General features: G+C 44.7%; 1 protein-coding gene across 5 annotated transcripts in view; it reads left to right on the top strand.

Annotated features, from left to right (window-relative positions):
* Positions 1-26,120, top strand: part of KDM1B (lysine demethylase 1B) — a 122,463-nt gene that overhangs the window by 5,045 nt on the left and 91,298 nt on the right. For all 5 annotated transcript variants that reach the window (XM_033934580.1, XM_033934581.1, XM_033934579.1 and 2 more), the window contains 5 exons: positions 5,869-5,971; positions 6,691-6,815; positions 11,668-11,757; positions 13,082-13,193; positions 21,729-21,845. In XM_033934580.1, coding sequence (XP_033790471.1) covers positions 5,882-5,971; positions 6,691-6,815; positions 11,668-11,757; positions 13,082-13,193; positions 21,729-21,845 — 534 coding nt within the window. In that variant the 5' untranslated portion in view covers positions 5,869-5,881. Of the gene's footprint in view, positions 1-5,868; positions 5,972-6,690; positions 6,816-11,667; positions 11,758-13,081; positions 13,194-21,728; positions 21,846-26,120 lie in introns of those variants that run through there.

Here is a 26,120-nt window from a genome sequence, read left to right as displayed (position 1 = left end):
GACGTGGGGGAGGGGGAAGAGAGAGAGAGGAGGGAAAGATTTCATACTGGGCTAGGGGAGATCAGGTGGAAAAATTCTGGCTGTAAGGTGTGGAAACAAGGGAAGAGATGGAAAAGCAGGTGGAAGGCGGAATGCCAGATGTATGACTCCTTGGGGAGTGGGGGGTGAGGGGTGGAGGAGGGGAAGATGCCATATCACAGGGAGGGGACAATCGCTTAAACCTCCATTGTCTCAGAATACAACGTAGATTGTAAACCCTCCAGAGACAGTGAATTACCTACAATATCTGAGTGTAACTGGCCTTGAACTGTTGAGAAAGACATGAGCACTCAGGACAGGTTTGGGAATTACTGTGCAAAAATATCTAACATCCCATGGTAGGAACATTTTAAATTTGAGTACTGGATAAAATATTTTATTTATAAAGTGTTCTTTGTGGATTTTTGTATTCCCTTCTTATAGTCTGATAAACTAAATCCTTGGGGGTAAAATGTACTTTCTTTTTGCAAGCCATGCAAGCAAACTGAATTTGAGCCTCTCTGCTTGAAATTTCTATCTGGCTCTTAGTGTGTGTGGTCATTGATCTTTTCCAACTCTGAGTCAGTTTAGTACTGCTACTGGCTAGTATTCTTTTTCCTTTTTAGATAAGCGAAATAGTAGTGATTATACACTTTCTTTTTTTTCGTCATTTGTGTTTGCCTTCCTTCCACTGGGCTATTTGGAGAGCAGTGTATGATTTGTACAAGCTATACTGATTGACCCCAGCAGATGTGCCGGGGGAAAAAAGACAACGCTATAATTTTTTACTGTTCATTTTAAAATTTTGTCGTTCAGGAAGGCTTAATTATTTTTTTTCAAGCTGTATTTGTGACTTATAAACCCCTAGCAATAAAATATAAGAGAGAGAAATCTGCTTTTTATATTTTGAGCTGCTGTTTTGCCTTTTAAGTATATCATGTTTCATACACCAGGCAACAGTTCCTAGTAACCTATTAGAAATGTAACCTCAGAACAGTAACGCTCTAGCCCAGTGGTTCCCAACCCTGTCCTGTAGGACCCCCAGGCCAGTTGGGTTTTCAGGATAGCCCTAATGAAAATGCATGGAGCAGATTTGCATGCCTGGCACCGTCATTATATGCCGATCTCTCTCATGCATATTCATTAGGGCTATCCTTTGAAAACCCAACTGGGCTGGAGGTCCTCCAGGACAGGGTTGGGAACCACAGCTCTAGCCTATGAACCTGAAGTTCAAGGATAAATATAGTCGGTCCCCGGAAGAGAGCATACCTTCAGAAATAGACTAGGATTGAGTTAGGGTTCCCAAGCTTTTAGTGCTGGAAGGATGCAACCTCTTTATCTGCAGTCAAAACGTGTGAGGACTGATAGAAAAGTAACGAGACTGCCTAAGAAGTAGACGTGGCAACGCTGTGCTGGTTCTTGTGAAGCCCATACACTGACGTTTCTGAACCCTGCAGTTGGACTGCCGTAGTCTTCATTGTTGGGTCACAGTGAGAGGAAGAACGCCATATGTTTTGTCATGACAGACGAGGGCGATGTGTCTGTGAGAGTACTTCAGAGGGATGAAATTTGAATTTGGTGTTAAACTTTGAAAAAGTGGTAAGCTCTTGAAATGTTACAGCAAGTGTACAGGTGAAACAAATAGCTGTGCTGCAGTATTTCGGTGGTGGAAGCACTTCAAAGAGTGACTGATGAAGTGCATTCTGGGAGGCCATCCACCACAGTTATGGATGTTGGGAATTTTTCTTTTTTTAAACTTTATTTAGTTTTTAATGCCAACAAGAAGTGCACTATAATTTACATACAAATAATAATAATCAAATAAGCACTTATAAACAATCAGAATATATACAAAAAATAAAAATTCCCTCCTCCATCCGTCATTACCATCAGTAATAATACCAAAACAAAAGATATACCCCCCTCCTGCTCCCACCCCCCATGGATGTGTGGGTGAAAAACAACGGAAAATAAAGATAAAGGACAATTATAGCAAATCTACAAAAGACGTCAATGGACCCCAAACTAATTTGAATATCTTATTATGCCCCAGCATGTCAGCATTCATTTTCTCATATTTATAAGTTATTTATAAGTTAAGGATACTACTTTGAAAAAGAAAAATGTTCATATCCTGAGAAGTCATCTGATTCTGCTGAAAAACAACAGTATCATTACATTTCAATCTGCCCTTGTCTATTACATATTACCTTTATAAAATAGTGAATGATGAAGATACTCGGCAAAATGTTTAGGGTTGTAGCTGCCATGCGATGATACTTTTTACTTTCCCCTTGGTTTCTTGGACGTGTAAAGGTCATTTCACAGCTGCTTTGAGGCGAAGTATTTCATTCTTACTTTTCAGCCTTTTGACCTTTTCAAAGTCACGAGTGTTCTTCCCACTCCTTTATGAATTCCAGCACTGTTTTTGGCTTCCACCACCTCCTTAGGGAGGGCATTCACTACCTTTTGCAGGGAAAATGAATTTCAGAGGTTGTTTTTGATTTTACCTCCTAGTTTGACAGCGTTTTTTTTCTTTAGTTCTAGGATTTCTCTATTTGGGAAAGGCTTGTTTGTTCATTAATACTTTTCAAGTATTTAAAGCTCTGGATGCTGGCTTCCCTGTCCTACCTCTGTTCTAGGATATACATATTTAGGACCTCCAGTCTCTACTTATATGTCTGTTTTATAGTCCTAACTTGCCTGAATAGTTATTTGGGTGTTGGCACTGAATGTTGGCAGTAGCCAGACAACTTCAGGTGGCAACCTTATAATGGATGTTCAATACCGGTATCTAGGTCTGGCCAGTGCTGAATACAGTGGTACCTTAGTTTATTTCCCCATAGGAAATAGTGGAAACTCGCTTTGATACGTTCTCCCCGAAGGCCCCTCCTGCGATCTGGCACCCTCCCCCCCGCGATCTGGCACCCCCCCGCCGCTTCTTACTGTCATCTGGGCCTCGGCACCGGCATGTCCTGTGCGTTGGTGCCGGTGCCCGAAGATCGGCCTCCTCTTCTTGCTGGGCCTTGAGCATCTACACATGCTCAAGACCTGTGAGTTCACGCTCTCTCCGAGATTCTCGGAGATCTTGGAGAGAGCGTGAACTCGCAGATGCTCAAGGCCCAGCAAGAAGAGGAGGCCGATCTTAGGGCACCGGCACCAATGCACAGGACATGCCGGTGTCGAGGCCCAGATGACAGTAAGAAGCGTTGGGGGGGGGGGTGCTGGATTGCGGGGGGCGCCGCTCGCAAATCGAGGCACGCTTGGTTTCCGAGGCGCCGATTTTGCGAATGTTTTGCTCGTCTTGCAAAACACTCGCAAACCAGTGCACTCGTAAACCGAGGTACCACTGTATTTGAGTACAACTTTAAACAGCAGGTGTAACATTTTTACTACTATTTGTATAGCGCTACCAGATGCACACAGCGCTGCACAGAGTCACAAAGAATAAGAAAACAGTCCCTGCTCGAAAGAGTTTACAATCTAAATAGGCAAGACAGACAAATAGGATGTCATGGATACATTTAAGGGGAATGGTTAATCAGCGGGCTGGGTTGGAGGGCAGAGGAGTAGTGTTAAGGCACGGATCTCAAAGTCCCTCCTTGAGGGCCGCAATCCAGTCGGGTTTTCAGGATTTCCCCAATGAATATGCATTGAAAGCAGTGCATGCACATAGATCTCATGCATATTGATTGGGGAAATCCTGAAAACCCGACTGGATTGCGGCCCTCAAGGAGGGATATTGAGATCCCTGGGTTAAGGATTGAAAGCTATATTAAAGCACTGGCTACCCATCCCATCACGAATAACCTTCAAAACTTCATGCATCATTCACCGTATACTTTATGGAAACTCCGTTGCTCCTCTCGTAACAACTCTTCTCTAAAGTATGGTCTACCTCCCGCAGAATCCTTCAAAATCTCCCCTTCACAAAAAATCTTCAATACAAACGTGTTTTCCACTCCATGCTCACCTTTTTTGGTGTAAAAACTTGGAATGATCTTACTGAAGTGATCAGAATGGACCCTAACCACACTATATTCCGAAAGAAACTGAACACTCAACTATTTGACACTTAGTCGCCTGTATCCTCCCCTTCCCCTCCCCCCTCTTTCTCCCCCCTCCTCCCCTCCTCTTCTCCCTCTCCCCCCCCCCTCCTCTTCTCCCTCTCCTCCTCCCTCCTCGTCCTTCTCTGTAAGTCACCTTGAGCCTACCTAGGTATGAGCAACGCAGAAATAGAAGATTAGATTAAATTACCTACCACAGTATTTAAATAACAGGGAGGGTACTATCCCAAGGCAGGGAGTCTCAACTCAGTACTCAGGACACACCCAGCCAGTGAGATTTTCAGGATATCCACAATGAATATTTGTGAGAGAGAATTGCATGCATATTTATCTCATGCGTATTTATTGTAGATAGCCTGAAAAAAACATCTCTGACTTGATGTACCCCAAAACTGGATTGAGAACCCCTGCAACTGCTTTTAGTCTGTTCATGTCCACCTTGCCCTTCCTATTGCATACAGTACTAGTGCTTGGAATGGCATGAGGCTACCTGAAGTTTAGTGTGGTGTGAACCAAAAAGAATGACAGGAGCTGCTAAATGACCTGATTGGGTCTACTAGAATATTGCAGTTAAGGTGCAAAAAACTGTGATATGCTCCTTTTGTAAGTATATTTCTATGCTGAGGACCAATTCTTCCCTCCAAACATTTAATTTTTGGCTTCAGCAAGATACAATTTGAGAAACTCCAATGCAGTGGTTGTTAAACAGCCAGTCAGGTTTTCAAGATATCCCTAATTAATATGCATGAGGCATATTTGCATGCCTGAGACCTCTATTATATACAAATCTGCCTCATGCATATTAATTAGGGATATCTTGAAAACCCTACTGGTTTGGGGTCCCACAGGACAGGTTTAAGAACCACTGCTCTAGTGTGTTTGACATCTAGGATTTCCTATTTGATATCGAATTAACAGTAAAGAATTAATTTATAGTAAAGCAACTTTGAAAATATTCAGCTTCTTAGCTTGTACTTTGTTATATAAAGAAAGTGTACATAACATTTTCAAGAGGAAAACATTGTGTGAGAATGAATTAAGTAGATCATAGGGGTCTATTGGAAGAAAAAAATTATTCTTTATATATGGAGTATCTGATTTTAAAGATTTTTAACTGATATAAACACCAGCAAAACACTCCTATTGGAAAAGAATTTTAAAAGGTGTTTATTGGATAAAGAGTGAAAAAACACCACTTCTAATACTCTTTACCCCTTCTTAGCTGCTTGGATTCTTCACTCAGGTTTTTGCCTTTTTCTCTATTGACGGTTCTTAAGTAACACAAAATACACGTTAGATTATATATATAGCAATTGACTTGTATCATCAGAGAATCCTAAATTCCTGCAAAATATCTACATTTATAATTCATAAATGCCTTATAACCCCTACCCACAGCATATGTGCCTAAACAGTAGATACCTACAGATAGCTCTTTATAGAACTGCCATGGTTCAAGCTATAACAGTCCTGTGTACAATCGTAACTCCTTGGCAGTGTGTATGGAGGGTATATATATATATATATATATATATGTATACTCTCCCATACTAGCAGCTCAGCCAATGCACTGCCCCTGACTGTGCTCACATAAAAGGTCATGTGAAAGTTTATGCCTTCTTATCTACCATATGTTTATTATCATAAAATAGGTGCTCACTTTGACTTCCTTCTTAGGCACCTATTTGTAAAATTACCGATGCAACAGAAAGAACATATATGATTAGCTTATGTCTGACTCGCAGCCCAGGACCTGTGTCATTGCTGAAACTTTGTTTTACAGATCATCAAGCGCAATGTCAACTTCACGGGTACGAGCAAAGAAAAAGTCAAGTTCTCTTGACCAGTCCCCTGATAGCCTTCCTTTGCGATCTTCTGGGAGACAGGTAGTGTAAAGACTCTTCTTTGCCTTCTATTAGTGAAATTTTGGTTTTCACCTTTTTTATGATACATACAGGGCTCCTTTTACTAAGCGCTAGCAGTTTTAGTGTGCGCTTGGTATGCGCTACAATACTGCACGCGCTAAACGCTAACGCCTCTGTAGAGCTTGCGTTAGTATTTTTCGTTTAGCGCGTGGTTAGCACGCACAGGGCAGGATTAATTCATCAAGGGCCCCTAGGCACACAGGTACACTGGGCCCCCTGCCCCGCCCCACCCCACCATGCGCCCAGGCGGAAACAGAAAGCTGCATCAGAGGGAAGCTTTGGGCAAGCAGCACCGCTTGCACAATTACAGTTCCCGTTGCTTTTCTTACCCACGTAGCTAATTTATCATCTGAGAATACCACTGCAGTATATTTGGTGCTTTGGGGCATTTGTGTGAGCCAACTGAGCAAGATAGACTTTTTAGTCATTAAGATAGCTAGTAATTTTTATTAAATTGAAGGAACTTGCCAAGGAACATCATTAAAGAGTACACGTTGACGAACTAACAACCACCACAGAGAAGATTGTTTTTCTGGTACAAAAAAGTAGTGCATCAAATATTTATACAGTCTTGAAATAACAGAAACTGAGGACTAAATGGGAGTTACTTATGAAGAACTTTACATCTGTTCCCAGAGTGGTTAAGCCTTTTTAAAAATTGTAACAATTTTATCTGTTAGGTAAAAAAGAAGGCTACTGACTCAATGGAGGAGGAGGATGAGCCCTCTGAGAAGAAGTACAGGAAGTGTGAGAAGGCTGGTTGCACTGCCACATGTCCTGTGTGCTTTGCTAGTGCTGCTGAAAGGTTGGTGTGCTTCTGTCTTTTTAGGAAGCTGGCTGAGTACTTTCACATTAACTAGCCTTACTTGAATGTAACTTGTGATCATTTTTAGGTGAATTTTATTTTCAGGACTGATGTCCTTTGTGAAGCCTGTATTATGAAATTGAACACATTTTAAGTATGACACTAGGAACCTTTAGCGTTTTAAAAAATTTTATTTTAAAAATAACAAATACCGTATTTTTCGCTCCATAAGACGCACCTCACCATAAGACGCATCCCAGATTTAGAGGAGGAAAACAATAGAAAAACCATTCTGAACCAAATTGTGCAGCCAGCTTCCCTCACTCCACGCCAGGCTCTGCACCCAACCCCACACTCCCTGCCAGGCCCTGCACCCTGTCCTCCCTTCCCTGCTAGGCTCTGAATCCTATCCCCCCTTCCTTGACTTGTAATCTACCATCCCCCTCACCTCTGGTGGTCTAGTGGTAGGCTGGGACAGGAGGGATCCGTCTCAGCCAACTAACACTTTTTTACTCCCCCCCCCCCACAGTACTACTGTTTAAAACACGGCATGTCCACCCGCCCTTCCTTTTATAACACTCCTGCCCGCCCTTCCTTTTAAAATATCCCCCGCCCCGCAGTACTTTTTTAAGCGCCCCTTAAGTCTGGTGATCTAATGCTGTATGGGCCGGCAGGAGCGTGCTGCCTGGGCCCATCCCATTTTCAGAATGGCTGCAGTCAGTTCTCTCGAGTTCCGCCAGAACTGATGCAGTCATTCTGAAAGCAGGGCGGGCCCAGGCAGCATGCTCCTGTCGGCCCATACAGCATTGGATCACCAGGCTTAAGGGGTGCTTAGAAAGGTACTGCGGGCTGGGGGTGTTTTAAAAAGGTTGTCATCTTTGCTCCATAAGACACCCCCCCTTTTCCACCCCCTTATGGACTGAAAAATACGGTAATCTACTTGTACAGAAAGTGCCATAAAAGAATATCCCCCAAAATCAGTGACTTTTGAGGGACCCTAGGATGGGCTTAAAAAAAAAAAAAAAAAAAATATATATATATATACAGTCAAACCTTGGTTTGCGAGTAACACGGTTTGCGAATATCTTTGCAAGATGAGCAAAACACTCTTGGACTCGCAAACTAAGCGTTGACTCGATATGCGAGCCCCCTCCCCTGAGAACCGGCTTTGCCGCCTGCGGCCCAAATCCTTACCTCGAGTGGACAGGATACCATCAAACAGCACCAACCCACAGGGCATGCCCATGCCGAAAGAGCCTGCCCCGCCTGCCACTGATCTCTGCTGGGCTGCTGCGGGGCCTTGAGCATCTGCGAATGCTCAAGGCCTGCTGGCTCCCATTCTCTCTGAGATTCTTGGTTTTGACAATCTCATGAGAATCTGAGAGAGAGTAGGAGCCAGAAGGCCTTGAGCATGCGTAGATGCTCAAGGCCCCGCAGCAGCCCAGCAGAGATCAGTGGCAGGCTCTTTCATCACTGGCGCCAACATGTCCTGTGGGTTGGTGCTGTGTGCCGGTGTCCTGCCGCTCGCGATAAGGATTTGGGCCTTGGGGGGGGTCTCTTTGGGATGTGGAACGAATCATCCGAATTTCCCTTAGTTTGTATGGGGAAACTCGCTTTGGTTTACGAGCACACTTCTGGAATGAATTATCCTTGCAAACCAAGGTTCCACTGTATATATATATATATATATATATATATATATATGTATATATATATATATATATTTTCTGATCAAGCACAATCAAATTCATAGGAAAAACTTCAGTTCAGTTTTTCCAACTTTAGGTTTATGGAAATATGGAAGAAACTTTCATCTCTAGATTACCAATCAAGACCTTACATGTGTCAGCAGTGACAAAACCATTTATTAATTTGTTTATATGAACATTGTTATACCACCAAATCACGTTATGTTTTTAGGGATTTGTATCCCACCATATCCCCACAAAACTGAATCGGAGCGGGTCATAATAACAATATAATAAGTATAGTACATCCTTCTAACCATAATGTGCCACCAGATAAGGAAAATAATACAAACATTTTTTTTAAAAATAGGTTTTCATTTTTTATGAAAAGCCATATAAAAAAAAGAAACAAATTTCTAGAGGTAACAATTTCCAAGCCTTAAATCTGTATAAATCTGCTATCAAATAGTTAAGTTTAATTCCTTTCATTGAGGAAAAGATAATGGTTATGATTACGACACTTGGTGAAGCAATCCACCAATTAAAATAAGTAAGGAAAATTTTCTGGTCCCTCCCTATGCAGAGTTTTAAAGACTGAACAACGTAACTTAAACTCAATACATAGTTTGACTGGGAGCCAGTGAAGTTTCACAAATAAAGGATGTAATATGGTTTATCTAGACTTCCTATATATATATCAATCTTGCAGCTGTATTTGCACTAAGGGCTCCTTTTACAAAGGTGCGCTAGCGTTTTTAGTGCACGCACAAGATTAGTGCGCTCTAGCCGAAAAATTACCGCCTGCTTAAAAGGTTCTAGGTTTTGAGGATTTCTTACCCATTTTGATGGTGGTGGTGGTGTGCTGCTTTTAGCAGGTAAAGGGGCCTGTTTACATATGCACTGCTTAAGGTGGGAATTGCCATGCGTACATCGAGTAGGCCTGGGCTGGTAGCACACTGCAGTTAAATTTGTGTGTTATCTGCTGTGCTGTTAGGGTATGATAGTAATGTTTTGCATTGACTGCTTGGCAGCCATCTCAGAAACAATAGGAATCCTCTGAATATTTTGTTGTGTGTGAATTTTGAAAGGTACCATATGGTAACTGAAAATATTTACTGCACTTTTTGGTAAATAGAGGCTAAAAGGGGTAACAAAGTTTGAGGAAAGCAGGATTCCAAGGTAATATAACCTATAGAGCCCAGTAGTAGGGACCAGCAGCATCTGTACAAAATGAGTGTGTTCACCAATATGTTATCACAAATGAAATTGAGAAAACTTGTAGATATAAACTCTCCCTCCTAAATTAGATGCAGTACAGTATTTTCTTTTCCTTCCACAGACTCTCTCTTAATGATATACACTGGACCTTTATGATGGCCACTGACTCTTTTCTTAAATAATGAGAATGACACGGTGACAAAATTCATCACCGTTCCTGCGGGAAACCATCTCCATGTCAATCTTTAAGAAGAGAGAGAAGAATCGGAGTATGAATGGGCACAACCACTGACCCTCAAGCCTTGTATGGAAGAATGCTAGTGTAGAACTGAGGTTGAGATAGACATTAAAGAATGACACAGGATTATTTTCCGCAGTTATCTGCGGGGATGGGAACGGTGATGAATTTTGTCACCTTGTGTGTGTATATAATATCACACAGACACATACACCCTACCTACCTGTATACCACATAGACATAGCTCTATTGTACCTGTGTTACACAGCTCTGTTAGTATGTGTGATTACTTATTAGGAAATGAAATTTTGAAAGGAAAAGAAATACTTTGAGCTGCCAGATGCTCCTCTATTGGCTTTAACCAGTCAGGTTAAGGGCTTCTTCTTTAAGGCATGTGATAGAAGTAAAAATCCCTGACTAGGAAGGAATAGAGTAATTCTGAATGGTCATGGTATTTCTTTTCATCCTCTTTAAGGAAGCAGAGGACTATCTATGAGGAAAGACTAAAAAGAGCTAGGTCTATTCAGCATAGAGAAGAGATGGCTGAGGGGAGATAGGATACAGGTCTGTAAAATCATTGGTGGAGTGGATAGATGTATTTTGGAAAGAGTAAAGAAGCAATTCATAAGAACTTGGAGGCATTCAATGAAGCTACTGAGTAGTAAATTTAAAACAAATTGGAGAAAACATTTCTTCACTCATGTAATTAAACTAATTCATTGCAAGAGAATATGGTGAAAGCAGTTAGCTTATCAGGGTTTAAAAATATGTTTTGATAAGTTCCTAAAAGAAAATCCCTTATGCCATTATTAAGATGGGAAAATCCACTGCTTATTTCTAGGATAAGCAGCATAAAATCTGTTTTACTATTTTGGGATCTTTCCAGATACTTGTGATTTGGATGGCCACTTTTGAAAAACAGGATACTGGGCTTGACAGACCTTCAGTCTTTTATGGTGATGCTTATGCTTATCTGGCTGTATGATATTCCTGACCTAGTAATTTGAAGCAGTGACACTTCGTAGACCTGGTAGCTTCTTCCAGCTCCTTTAGGCTTCTTCCACAATTGGAACTGGGTTTTGTTGGGTATGACGCCATAATTCTGGCCACCCTGGTTCTTTTCCACACCCTTATTCTTTTCCACACCCTTACCAGCTCCTTTGGTCCTTCAGCAGCCTTCCTTTCTGTTAAATCTGCTTTCCTGTCTATCTCAGTTAACATGGAGCAGTGGGTACACACCCTATCATTGCCAGAAACTCTGTCCTACCATGAACTTGTTCAAAGAGCTGGCATTTTGTGTGCTCCTACTGGTTTAGCTGTATGGCACGGGAGGAAAACTGCAGGTGTGTGAACAGGCATATTTGAGGGAACATTGCTAACAAGCTCTCAATGAAGGAATCAGCTGATCTCTGGAGGAGGAGGTGAGGGAAATTGTTGATTTTAAGTTGGCCATCAGTTTCATTGACTGATTTGCTCCTGTAAGCTTTGAACATTTTTCTTTTAAAGTAGCATTACACATCTGCAGTAAAAATGCCTCTTTAAGATGAATGTTTAAATAATACTGATTGTGCTACAGTTAGAGCAGCATAATGCCTTGGACATACAAAGTTGTGCATATCCTTCATTTACATAGTATGAGTGCTTTTGCTGCACAGTAATGTGAATGTATCACCCTGTGTTGAAGTACTCCTGTTATTGTTTGCTTTAGGTGTGCTAAAAATGGATATACATCTAGGTGGTATCATCTTTCCTGTGGGGAGCATTTCTGCAATGAATGCTTTGATCATTATTATCGCAGGTAGGTTGGTTTTGGTTCATTCATTTCTTTTTGGCATGAAAAAAATGAAATGTTTCCAGGATACATGACCACATTTTCTCTGCACTACAGAGCTACAGAGATGTGCAAGAATTGTTGAGCTAAGATTGTAGTCCCTATTGTTTGGTAATTAAGGCCTGGATGCATAAAAGGTTTCCTTGCAAGTAAGACTGGTGCATCCCAGGATTGGCTCAGACATCTAAAGCCCCTCCCAGGGGTGGGACCTTTGGTGCCTGAGCCAATCAGAGACTTCCAATGCATCCCAAGATGCACTAGGTGAGGGGAAGGTCCATCGTTTTGAAGAGGGCTAGTCTTTACTACAAGGTACAGGGGGGTCGGATGGGGGGGGGGACGCTGGTGATGGCAGGAGGTAGTGATCATTCCTGCTGCCTGCTTTCAATTTAAAGGTCGGGGGCCTTCTGGGAGGTGGACCTGGTGGCAAGAGATAATGGGCATCCCTCCTGCCAATTTAAAGTACGGGGGGGCAGGGGAGGTTGTATTTTTTTAATTTTTTATAGGTATTGATGTTGCACATGCACAACAGCTGTGCCCATTATAAAGAAAAAAAATTGCTGTCCCTGCCCCACTGAACAGCAGGACTCCCCAAAGCCGCCAGTGGCCTCATGGAGTCCTCAGCGGGCCAGGGAGAGCAGCTAGTCTGACAGGAGGGAGGAGCTGTTCCTATCAATTGCTTTTCTGAGCAAGCACCAGGCACAGTTCCTCTCCTCTTTTTCCAGTGATGCTCTGCATGATTAGTATGCATATAATTTGCATGCTATTGTGCTGAGCATTAATAGTAAAGAAAAAATCACTCTCACCATGGTATTTTTTACTGTGGTGTCTGGAGCTTTGTGCATCTGACCCTAAGTCACTTCTCCTACGCACTTTAAACTAAGTATTCTCCACCCAGTCAGGAAACATCCAACCAGTCAGGTTTTCAGGATATTGCATGCAGATTTATCTCATGCTTATTCATTGTTGATAACTTGAAACCATATTGGCTTGATATATCCTTGGGTTGAGTACCCTGCTCTAAACTGTTTTTGGCAGGGACCTGTGGATTGTGACTGGCTCTTTACTCAAGCTTCTGCTTTCTCTGCCTCTACTTCATCAAGATACTTAGTTGTTATTTCCAGTAACATATTCATTACTGAATTTGTTTAATATGTGTGCTTTTGTAACGCAGGGAAAGCAGTGTTCTTTTAAAATACAAGGGACTCTCCAGTGTGTTGTATGGGGTGATGTGCTGTGGACTGAATAGCCACCATCTCATTTTTTGACACTTGATTATTCTTTTATTTTTTAGTCATAAAGATGGTTATGAGAAATATGCGTCCTGGAAAAGAATTTGGACTGGTAATGGTAAAAGTGAGCCTAGTCCAAAAGCTTTCATGGCAGATCAGCAGCTTCCTTACTGGGTAAGGATTTCATTCTTAGAACAGTCAGAGTTTGTAGTTTAACGTGATTCCTCTAAGAATATGGTAGAAATATATCAGTTTACTGTGTCAGACTAATTTGGAGGTTAATGGTTCCATTTTTAGGACTGTTAGATTGAAGTCAAGGATGCAAATATATGAAGAGCTGGCTAGATTTGATTTAATATTTATATACCATACTATCTAAAATTCAGTTACAAATTGTACATATATAATTAATGTAAATGAAGTTGTGTTCACTAGCTGCTTATGAACACATAACTTCATTATCCATATGTTTTAAAAACCTCACGGATAGTATTAGTCTGAAAATCTCAATATTTATATAATCTGGGGCTGGGTTTGGGGCAGAGTGAGAGCAAGTTTTTTTTTTTTTTTTTGTATAAACATTTTATTCACAAAAGCAGAAAATACACGCATAACAGAGGGATCTCAATTATTTTTCCAAGACAAAATAAAAGGCAACCACCCACCAAGAGACCCTAGACAACATGGAGAGTCCAGGCCTGTGTTCTGATAGCCTGGATCCCTCCAGATCCAATCCGAAAAGTTACCCACCCACCCATCTCAGCCCAAGCCCCCCATCCCCCAAACCCCCCCCTCAACCCACTGGCAATACAGAGACTACTGGCTTCTGCAAACGATTGACCACCTGGCTTTTTATCATAGGGGGCAAAGTATCCAAATAGGAGGCCCAAATGGACAGAAAAAGCTTGCTCCGAGATCTAGAAAACCGAGCGGACATTAAAAGATGAAATTTATTGCGCCAATACCAGATGGTGGGTGGGGAGTCCTGAATCCAATGATTAAGAATACATTTCTTCCCCACAATATAACCCTTATGAATAAGCAGACTGTCGCCTGCAGAAAGTCCCCCCAAATAGCCCTCCGCCAAAAAAATAGTCCCTTCCACCGACGAGGGGAGCTGATATCCCACCAAAGATTCCAAATAACACCAGACCTCCAACCAAAAGGCAGAGATAGAGGCATACAACCACACCCCATGTGCCAGAGAGTTAGCCACCCGGCGACATTTCAGACAAATAGCTGTAGGGGCACACCCAAAATAAAAAGCCTGTTGCTGAGAAACATAACCCCGATGGAGGACCCGAAATTGACATTCCTGAAGCTCAGCGCTCTGCACCACCTGAGGAATCAATCGCACCAAAGGAGCCAAGGATGCCACCCGCGGGCGACATCCCAGGTCCCGGGCCCATAAAGTCAAAAGCCGCTGGTAATCCCGCCTAGGCTGCAAAGCCACCAATCGACGATGATATTGAGAGATAGAAAGCCAATCCCACTAAGCATCAAAGAAAAATTCGTGTAAAGTGACCTCAAAAGACTGAGTCAAAGAGTCTCTGGGCAAAGAGGCTACATAATGAGAAAGCTGCATGTAAGCAAAATGATCCGTCGTACCCAAGGACCAGGACGCCTGGAGAGTCAAAAAGGGAACAACGCTGCCATCCGTCTGTAGAAACTGCTCCAAAGAGCGGAGCCCCTTCTGCGCCCAACGTTTGAAAACAACATTCTCCTGTCCAGGACTAAAGGCCGCATTGCCCACTATGGGCAGCAAAACAGAGCTAAAAGGGGAATGACCCCAAAACTGAGAAACACATCTCTAAGCCCGACGGAGCGGCTCCACCAAGCAACTACGGGCCCCAGGGCCCAATCGCACCTTCCCATCCCAATGTAAAAGATAAGGCAGAGCCCACGGAAAGAAATAATCAACCTCCAACTCCCGATCAGTATACTGAGAACTGAGATAAAGCCAATCCCGGACATGCCGAAGCAAGCAGGCCAAATTATACAGATGAACCGAGGGAAGACCCAAACCACCCAATGCCCAGGACCCTTGAAGAAAAGAACGATGCATTTTACCTTTCTTGCCTCCCCAGCAAAATGAGATCACCAATCTCTGGAGACTCAGGAGATCCTTTTTCAAAAGAAACAAAGGAAGCGTTTGCAAGACATATAACCATTTAGGGAAGATAATCATGCGAAAGAGATGAATACGGCCCAATAATGAAAGAGGAAGATTCAGCCAGCGACGCAAGAGCCCCTTAGTCTCCTGCAACAAGTGTTCAACATTCAAACGGTACAACGCGGAGACATCCATGGACAACAAAATACCAAGGTACCGAAAAGAGTGACCCGCCCAACGCAAAGGAAAATCCGGTCCCCAATCCACCCGCAAAGAGTCGGGGAACGCCAAAGCCTCCGACTTCTGCTGATTCAAACGGAACCCAGAGAAATCCCCATACTCACGAAAACACTCCAAGAGGGCAGGGAGGGAGGCCCGAGGGTCCGTCAAATAGACCAAAAGGTCATCTGCGAAAGCCGCCAGTTTAAAATAATGAGCCCCCACTACCATGCCCATGACGTCCGGGTTACCCTGAACATCCCGAATAAGAGGATCTAAGGTCAAAATAAATAACAAAGGCGATAGGGGGCAACCCTGGCGAGTACCCCTACAAATTGGAAAAGGATCGGAAAGAGTATCATTGGCCCACACACGGGCCACCGGGTCTACATAAAGAGTCCGCACCGCCTGAATAAACCAAGGGCCTAGACCATACACTCGCAAGACCTCAAACAGAAAACCTCAATCCACCTGGTCAAAGGCCTTCTCGGCATCAAAGCTGATTATCAAAGAAGGCACCTGATCCTGTGCAGTCTGTTCCAGAGCCGCCAAAATACGGCGTACATTTTTAGCAATCACGCGACCCTTCACGAAGCCAACCTGCTAATCAGAAATAAGACTCGGGAGTACCAAAGCAAGACGGGTAGCCAAAATTTTAGCGAAAAGCTTAGCCTCTAAGTTCAACAAGGATATCGGTCGGTACGACTCGAGTCTATTCGGATCCTTCCCAGGTTTCAACAAAACGATGAGCTGAGCTATATTCAAGTGGCGAGGAAGCACCCCCAACCCAACCGCCTCATTAAACACCAAAGCCAACAAAGGCGCAACCTCAGCTCGCAAAATCTTATAAAACTCACTACGTAGACCATCCGGGCCAGGAGACTTACCCAATGCGCTAGCCTGGATAGCCCGCTCAATCTCCTCAGCCGTAAACTCAGCCTCCAACTGCGCCTGAGAAGAAGCCGAAAGAGTCGGGAGATCCTGACCAGCCAAATATACCGCCCCATCTAGCGGAGGATCGGAAGGAGCAGAATATAGGTGCTCAAAAAAGTCTCGCAAGACCCTATTAATGTCCCTATCAGTATGCACTATCTCCGAGTTCCGCGTCTGAAGAGAAGCAATACGCGTGCTATTCTGCTGCTGTCGAACTAACTTTGCAAGAAGTTTGCTACTCTTATTCGCAAAACGATAAAGATGAAACCTATAATGCTCCATAGACTTCCGAGTATGTTGGTGTAACAGAGAATTAAGCGAACACTGGGCCTCCAACAATCGAGCTCGATCCAGGAGTGCTCGGGTACTGCCATAACGTCAACGGAGAGAAGAAACCAATTTCTCCAGCCAAAGCAGCTCTCGCTGGCGCGCTTTACGCTGAAAACTAGCATAAGAAATAATCTCACCCCAAAGGACAGCCTTTGCCGTTTCCCACGCTAACGAAGGCGTGGCAAAATGAGCCGCATTATTCTCCTGAAAAAAGCGCCACCGGGCTACCAGATGTTCATGAAATTTGCTGTCACGATAAAGATGGCTAGGAAAGCGCCAACCACGAGGGGTCCCTGGCGTCCGAGATAACTGCCAAACCAGCGCCACCCACGCATGATCAGAGACCTCTATAGGTCCCAGCGTAGCATCTACGATCTCCGAGAACAAAGAGCGGGAACAAAGAATATAGTCTATATGGGATAAAGAAGCATGGGCCCGGGAAACGTGAGTAAAATCCTTCTCCAGGGGATGTAAGACTCTCCAGGCGTCCACCAAGTCAAGGGAGGCACAAAGAATTGCAATTCCAGTAGCAGATTTCCGAGATTCCCTCCCCACCCCAGACGAGCGGTCCCAAAGAGGATCCGCCACCTCATTGAAATCACCCCCCACCACCAGGGGAACATCTCCATAGACAGACAGAAGATCCGCTAAGTGATGAAAAAATCCCACACCCGGGCTATTGGGGGCATAAAGATTACAAAGAATATAAGGTTTAGAGTTCAAACTAACCGAAGCAATCACATACCTACCCTCCGAATCTTTAAGGACATCCCGTACCACCAAATGAAGATGTTTACCCACCAGAATAGCCACCCCAGCCTTCTTACCCAAAGCAGGGGAATCCAGGACGTCTCCCACCCACCAGGTTCGCAACTTGGCATGCTCCGCCGCTGTCAAATGCGTTTCCTGCAGAAAGGCCACGTCCGCCCGGTTCCTCCGAAGCTGTCGAAGTACCTTCTGTCGCTTTATTGGGAAATGAATGCCCCCCACATTCCAAGATAATAGCTTAAGGGACATAAAAGTGAAACAAAAATAACCAACAAAGAATCAAAAAGTTCAAAAGCCTAGGAAGAGGCGTCCCAGCAAGCCCTCCTCCTAAGGCCATACCCATGCGGAAGCCAGTGCCAGCAGTCACCCTGGATCTAGAAGAACAGCTCTCCCCACCCAACCCTCCCCTCTCCCCCAAAACCAACCCACCCCTACCCCCCCAAACCAATCCAAACCCCAGAATCCAACCAACCTGCTCCTACCCCACCAAGCCCCTCCTGCCCCACCCTCCCCATCCCTTCCGGTCCCCGAAGGAAACCAATCACTACAGACGCCCCCTCCCCAGAATCCCCCAGATACCAACAAAAGGGACTAGGCTAGACCCCAAAGAGCAAATCAGACAGCATTAGAACCCATAGCACTAACCCAAGACATCATATAATACCACAATGTCCCAGGATGGGCACCTCTACCCCGAAGATCCCAATCCCAGATCCCACCCACCCCAAGACAGCCCTCAAAAAATACACACTAAGAACCCCAAAACATGAGCTCAACAAGAATCACAACACCCCCACCCCAACACCACTCCCCCCCCTCCTAGTCCAGCGCAACATACAAACAGCCCACCATACATCCCCAAACTCACACCTCACCCCAGTCATCAAGCTCAACAACGCCCGCTCCAGAAGGTGGACCAGGACCGCCGGCCACCCGCAACAGCCCTGGCCGTTCAGGAGTGGAAAGAGACCCTGGGCCCCCTCAAGAAACAGAAAAGCCCCACAAAACTGCCCCGGGGCACAGTCACAGCTCAGAGCAAAAAAAAAAAAAGCAGAGCAACACCACAGTCAAAGGCAGAACCGGACAAGTCCAACCAAGGTGTGTGTGGCGCGGTGGCCGAAGCCACAGCCTCTGCACCCTGGGGCCACGAGTTCAAATCCCACGCTGCTCCCCGTGACCCTGGGCAAGTCACTCCATCCTCCATAGCCCCAGGTACGTTAGACAAACCGTGAGCCCACCGGGACAGACAGGGAAAATGCTTGAGTATCTGGTTGTAAAACCGCTTAGATAAGCTTGATAGGCGGGATATAAAATCCTAATAAAGTTGAAACTTGAAGGTCCTGACAGAGGAGCCCAGGGTTGCAGCCGAGCCCGAAGAAAGAATATCTCCGAAGACAGACATCCATCAGGCCGGACCAGCAGTAGAAGAGATCACACCAGCAGCACTAGTAGAAGGCAGGTCCGCATTCCATGCATCCAACAGGTTCTGCGCCTCCGCTATGGTAGAGCAAAACTGAGTAGCGCCATTGTGATGAACCCGCAACCGCGTGGGGTAGAGGAGGGCGAAGCGAACATGACGGGCCGCCAGGGTAGAGCACACCGGAGCAATTGCTCGCCGTTGCTGAGCCACTTTGGTAGAATAGTCCTGAAAACAGAGCACCCTGCCGTTTTGATAGGTGAGAGAGCGCTCGCCCCTAGCCGCCTGAAGAATAGACTGTTTGTGAGCATAGTTCAAGATCTTTGCTATTACCACCCGCGGCCGGGCCTGATGAGCAGAACGGAGGCCCAGGCGATGCGCCCGCTCAATACGGAGCGGGCCCAAATCAGCAGGGAAGATGACGGAGGCAGCCAGCCAGGTTTCCAGCTCACCCCTCAAGTCCCGCTCCGACACAGCTTCTGGAAAACCAATGAAACGCAAATTGGACCGGCGAGATCTATTTTCCAGGTTCTCAATGCGGTCCTCGAAGGCAGAGACAAGGCGCTGATGTTGAGTCTGGGCGTCCTCCACGTGCTGCAGCCGATCCTCCACAGCACTCACCCGCTGCCGGAACGCTCCCACTTCCTGGCCCATAGCGTCCAACGAGGCTTGGACCATAGCCAACTTGTGGTCCAGAGGCAGGAGTTTCTGCTCCAATACGAGCTCCATCGCCGCTGTGACTCCCGACGTGATTTCGGCGATCCAAGCCGGCCCCCCGTAGCGGCTCCAGGACTCGGCGGCGCCGCCATTTTAAGGTCTCCCTGCTTGCCGCGGTCCTTTTCCTTGCGGGCCGATTTCAGCGACATGCCCCTTTAAAATCGGCCCGGAACTCACCCACAGGATCCGGAGGGGTGGAAGCAACGGAGGGCCCAGTCCAAAGACTCAAAAGCCGGAAGAAAACCCCGAGAATAGAGGGGAAACTGCGAAGGGCAGCAGGAGAGACGCAGGCTAGCGTCTGTCCCGCTGCATGGCGTCCGCAAGTTTTTAATTTATCTGGATAATGGAAATATTCAGTAGCTACTGAATACAACACCCTTCTACTCAACAAACACTCTGCAAGGAAATGAGGACAAAGTGGAAGTGAAGAGCAAAATCCCTGTCAGTGCGAGGGCTTCAAAAACATCTTAACCAAACCAATGTAAAGGAAAAAGCCTCAGAGCCCCTCCCCCCCACACACACACATGCACCTTCTTGAGTGGAACAAATGTGGGAAAATTCTTTAGGGGTAAATATCGTCATAGGCATAAAAACCTTTCACATTGGGAGATGTTAAAAGCCTTAAGCAATGCAGGGAAAACACAGATTTAATACTTAAGCACTCTCAGTTGCATAATATCTTCATTTGACGCGGTGCGCAGCGTTTTGACGGAAACGGTTGCTTCAGGATGTGCTGGCTCCCAACCACTTGAAACTCCTCTGCTCCTATGTGGCTATGTGGGAGGCCACATAGGAGTTTCAAGTGGTTGGGAGCCAGCACATCCTGAAGCAATCATTTCTGGCAAAACGCTGGGCACCACGTCGAATGAAGACATTATGCAACTGAGAGTGCTTAAGTATTAAATCTGTGTTCGCCCTGCATTACTTAAGGCTTTTAATATCTCCCAATGTGAAAGGTTTTTATGTCTATGACGAGATTTACCCCTAGAGAATTTTCTCACATTTGTTCCACTCAAGAAGGTGCATGTGTGTGTGTGTGTGGGGCTCTGAGGCTTTTTCCTTTACATTGGTTTGGCTAAGATGTTTTTGAAGCCCTCGCACTGACAGGGATTTTGCTCTTCACTTCCACTTTATCCTCTTTTACTTGGAGTGTGTTTGTTGAGTAGAAGGGTGTTGTATTCAGTATTGTATTGTCCTTCCACACTTTTGTTGGTTGATTTAATATTCAGCACAACTAGACAGAAGACTTATCTATTTGGTTTGGCCCTGTTGAATTGCTGTTCTAATGGTGGTGATCACATATGCATATTCAGGGCTGCCATTTTGTACATATAGTGGCGCTAATTTGTGTATTTAAGCCCAGATCTTAATATGAGCACTCTACCATACATCAGAACATTGATATAATACAAAGGTGCATCTGAGGGCCCTGGTGACCTTCAGCATGTGTAGGGATAATTAATACAGTAGATAATATTTATTTATTTAAAAATTTATATACCGCATCCAACTATAATCAGTCCCATTCAATATGGAGGCTAGTATGTCAAAATCCAACACAGGTTCTTGACTGACCTGTTAAGCACAGTTGCTTTATGTTAGAAAAACAGTTCTACATGAGCACATTTACAAAATGAGAGGCACATAATTACCATGTACAAGAATTTGGGTAATTGAATTAGATGCCTTGCTATAACTGATCTTTATGGTGTAAGTTGATGAAGCAATGTGACTGTGATTGAGAGCGACTTGTCATTTGATTGAATTGATTGAGGGTTTTAGTTTGAATCTCAAAATAAAATGTCTAGCTTCCAACCTTTACTGTGAACATATCATATTATATAGTATAAAACTTTATGAATCACAGATACCTTGCGGTCCTATGCAATTTACAAAAGATAAATGATTTAAGTATTGAAATCATCATTTTATATGTTCAAGCAGATTCTTATAAATTGCCTGTAGGCATACACAGAATAAATAGACACTTGAAAAATACAAGGGGTAGTGAATGGGTGGAGCAGAGGTGGAATCGGCCCTTCTGCATCCCTTTTATGCAAATCTCTTCCCTGTTCATTAGGATTAACCTAAAAACCCAACTGATTTGAGACATATTAGCTGAACTCTCATATTATTTAAAGACAGTATATAATAAGTCTACAATAAATAAAATTTGTAAAAAAACTTTTAAAAAGGAAAAAATATTTTCCAGGTGCAGTGTACTAAATCTGAATGTGGAAAATGGCGTCAACTGACAAAGGAAATCCAGCTTACCCCTCAAATGGCAAGAACCTACAGATGTGGTATGAAACCAAACAATTCTGTTAAGGTACTGTATTTTCCTCTAACTGTGCTTTTTACACTGAATTTCCTTTTATCATGGGTTGCTTCTACTGCTGTCTTCTTTATGTGTGCATGCATGTGTTGTGATGAGTTTGAAGATTTCATTGCGCCTTCTGCTGGATTCTATAAATGGTGCCGGTATCGGCAGCTGCCTAAGAAACGGCCGCCGAGTGTGCGTCGGTCATGCACCTGCGCCATTTGTAGAATCGCGGCTGTTTTTTTTAACACAGGTGCCTTAAATGTAGGCCAGCATTTTAAAGGCCTACATTTGAGGCGCCGGTCTCGCACTTACAGAGGCGCATAGGGACGCCTACAGATGCCTAAGGCTGCTTCTGGCGCAAACCATGCCCACGCCGTTCTTAGGCGTCCTTAGGTGTCCCTATGCGCCTCCATAGGTGCGAGACCAGTGCCTTAGAATGGCACCCTCAATTTGGGGGGAAAACATGCCCCCTGATTGGTCGGTTAGGCGGTGATAGAGTACCACAGCGCATCTTATACAGTGACTGTGGACCACGTGTGCCAAACATATTCTCACATCTTCTGTTTGCAGATGATTCACATTCACCTGCTGAAATGTTTTCTGATCACTTTTTTGAGAACAGAGCAGTGCTGATGGCAATGTTAAGAAGGACAGATTTGTAGATGAAGCACTAGGACTTTTATTTGGTGACAGTTAACTTCATCTTAATGGTTTAAATATTTATTTTCTGCTTTTGTCTAAAGTAGGTCATGATAAAAATGCAAAACTCTCACAAAAGGATGTAACAGCAGCTACATAACTCCCTCTACCAGGAGTACCATCTCATTTCAACCACAAAGCTGCACCACTGTCCAAAGTTGAGGGGGGGTTTGATAAGGAAAAAAAAGGCAAAAAGTGTATCTATAATAATAAAACCCTAGAGCGTGCATGCGCTCTTGAAAATTCGTGATTCCTGGCGCCGTGAGGTGTGCTTCTGTGGCAGTATTCTATTTGACACCTCACGGCGCTTGCAGGGGCTGGAGGCGCGTGCAGTGGCTGAAGGTGCACGACTGTGCTCTCTCCAAACCTCCCGGCTCCAGCGGCGTAGGCAGCACCAGTGGCAGCAACTGAGTGGTGGACAGCAGCCCCGCTCCGGCCGTTGACCCTCCACAAACCTCCCGGCTCCAGCGGCGTAGGCAGCACTATAAACACGCTGCTTTGCACCCTTCTACTGCCGATTTCCTCTGCCGCGTCTCTGATGATGACATCATCGGAGACAGATGCGGCAGAGGAAATCTGCAGTAGAAGGCTGCGAAGCAGCGTGTTTAAAGTGCTGCCTACACGGCTGGAGCCCGGAGGTTTGTCGGCGGTGGGAGGGTCAGGAGCAGGCCAGATCGAGCAGGACAACGGCAGTAAAAGAAGGGGGAGGGGCCGAACGGAGCAGGGAAGGGTAAGGGAAGAGAAGGGAAAGGTGGGTGGGGAAAATGCTGCTACTGCTACACAGGGACTTGGAGAGGAAGGGAAATACTGCTACTGCTTCTGCACAGGAAAGGGGGGGATAGGAGGGTAATGCTGTTGCTGCTGCATAGGGAAGTGGGATGGAAATGCTGCTGCACAGGGAAATGGGAAAAATGACAGACAGACAGCGGGAGGGAAGGAGACAGAAAGAAAGAAAAACACAGGGGCAGGGAGAGGGACAGAAAGACAGGCAGAGAAAGGGGGCCAGGGAGAGAGAGAGTCAGCGGGAGAGGGAAAGGGGGCTGCTTTTGGGGGGAAGTGTGCTGGGGACAGACAGCTTTGCTCTGGGGGGGGGAAGACAGAAGAGGGCCATGGAGAGACATTTGGGGGGGGAGGTGTGTGCTGGGGGCAGACAGCTTTGCTCGGGGGGGGGGGGGAGACAGAAGGATACAGACAGCGGCCAAGGAGAGAGAGATAAAGAAACACAGACAGACAGACACATCTATTCTAGCACCCGTTAATGTAACGGGCTTAAAGACTAGTTATGTATAATCTTTTAATCCAGCAGTTTCTCCTCTTTCTTTCAACTTCAGTTGAGTTAGAATTAGCCTTGTTGTTCCACAGTGCCATTAACCTTAGGGCTCCTTTTATTAAGCCACGCTAGCGGGATTAACACGTGTGACTTATCATCACGCGCTAACCCCCGCGTTGGCCTAAAAACTACCGCCTGCTCAAGAGGAGGCGGTAGTGGCTAGCGCAGCCGGCGGTGACTACCCCAATTTTATAACCTTTCCACCTTAGCCAGCCATTGTGACAATGAACCTTGGCCAGGGTCAGACACTATGCCTCCCTCCAGATCGGTACGCGTTCACCTGAATCCATCTAGTAGTTGCCACCATGATGAAATATGGGAAATCTTTCTGTATCAACTCTATCTCCTTGGCTTAAGAATGAATTCATTACTGTCATGGTAAGCACAAAACAAATTCATTTGGAGGACATCACCACCTAGAGAATAGAAGACCTGATCAAGTAATTGAACCCAAATTCTCTACATGAGAGCATGCTACACAGTCAGTGAGCAACTGGACCATCTCTTTTTCAAATTGTTACTTTTAAATGTACCCTGTAGGCCGGAGGAAGATCTTTTCTATATACTAAATGCCATTTGAGAGTTTCTACAAGTTGCCACTATGGTGGGATTCTCATCTGTGGGCAACAATGAATGAAAGAGAAATAGATAAATGTCTGGTCCAGGTCCATTCAGTTAACCTGCTTCATTCTTGTGGCAAAAAGGGAGTCAGAATCAATAAACTGAGGAGTAGAGGCTGACTGGATTTTGATTTTGGCGCTGAAACTGGCCTAAAATTCAAATTCAGCCGTGTTTTGGTTTTAGCTTTTTCTTTTTCATTTACCAGTTTCTTTATTTATTCCCCTCCAAACCATCTTAAACCTTTAATGTTTTCTATTCTATAAAGAATGTATTTCTATCCCTCCTTTCCTTTTGTTCCAGTTAGTCCGTATAATGATGTATGTTACAATTTTGTTCGTGTGTTTTTATTTTCATTGCACCCAATTTTAATTTTGTACCTCGCTTAGAATCTTGGATAAGCGATTGAATCAAATTTTAATGAAACTTGATCGGGGCAGGAGCCCTAGTTGCCCTCCTGCCCACCTTGGCTCTGCGGTCAAAATGGTTGCTATAGGAAGTCATGGCTACCATTTTGACTGGAGCTGGCAGGGGCAGGAGTGACTGGTAATTGCTCCTGCCTGATGAGGCCCACTAGACCATGAGGGTTTATAAGGTAGTTCGGGGGGGTAGGGGGGTGATTAGAAGTGAAGGCCAGATTTTGTTCAGGGAGGGAATGGAATGGGGCCAGGATGAAGAGAGACCTGCATTTATTCAAAAACGGGTATTTTTGTGCTTGTATTGGAAACATAGAAACATGATGGTAATAAAGGCCAATTGGCCCATCCAGTCTGCCCATCCCATGTGCCTGTCCCATGCTTTCTTGAATTCAGACACAGTTTTTGTCTCTACCACCTCTACCGAGACATTGTTCCACAGATCTACTACCCTTTCTATAAAAAAGTATTTCCTTAGATTACTCCTGAGCTTATCACCTCTTAACTTCTTCCTAAACCCTCTCATTCCAGAGCTTCCTTTCCAAGAAATGAGACTTTCCTCATGCACATTTATGCCACATAGGTATTTAAATGTCTTTATCATATCTCCCCTTTCCTGCCTTACCTCCAAAGAAGAAAACAAACAGCGAAGGAAGACTCTAGTGTTCAATATCTTTTATTAATAAATCACTACTCGACACGATCATGTTTCGGCTCTACCGGGCTTGCCTCAGGAGTCTATAGGTGAAGTGATTGGCTCCCATTACATAAAAGCGCAATGTCATAGAAACATAGAAAAGTGATGGCAGAAAAGGGCCAAGGCCCATCAAGTCTGCCCATTCTATTGACCCACCCACCCTCCTAGCTACCCTTTGAGAGATCGCACTCTGATGTCCCATTCCCTCTTAGAGATCCGACATGAGTATCCCATCTGTTCTTAAAATCTGGCACGCTACTGGCCTCGATCACCTGTGCTGGAAGCTCATTCCAATTGTCAACCACTCTTTCAGTGAAGAAGTACTTCCTGGTGTCGCCATGAAACTTCCCGCCCTTTATTTTCAGCAGGTGCCCTCTTGTGGCCGAGGATCCTCTAAGAAAGAAAATATAATCTTCTACCTCAATATGACCAGTGATATACTTAAATGTCTCAATCATGTCTCCCCTCTCCCTACGTTCTTCGAGAGAGTATAGCTGCAATTTGTTTAGCTTTTCTTTGTA

This window comes from Geotrypetes seraphini, chromosome 2 (assembly GCF_902459505.1).
Source record: "Geotrypetes seraphini chromosome 2, aGeoSer1.1, whole genome shotgun sequence".
Taxonomy (NCBI): Eukaryota; Metazoa; Chordata; class Amphibia; order Gymnophiona; family Dermophiidae; genus Geotrypetes; species Geotrypetes seraphini.
Note: the sequence above shows the minus strand (reverse complement) of the source record. Positions and strands in the feature narration are given on the sequence as shown.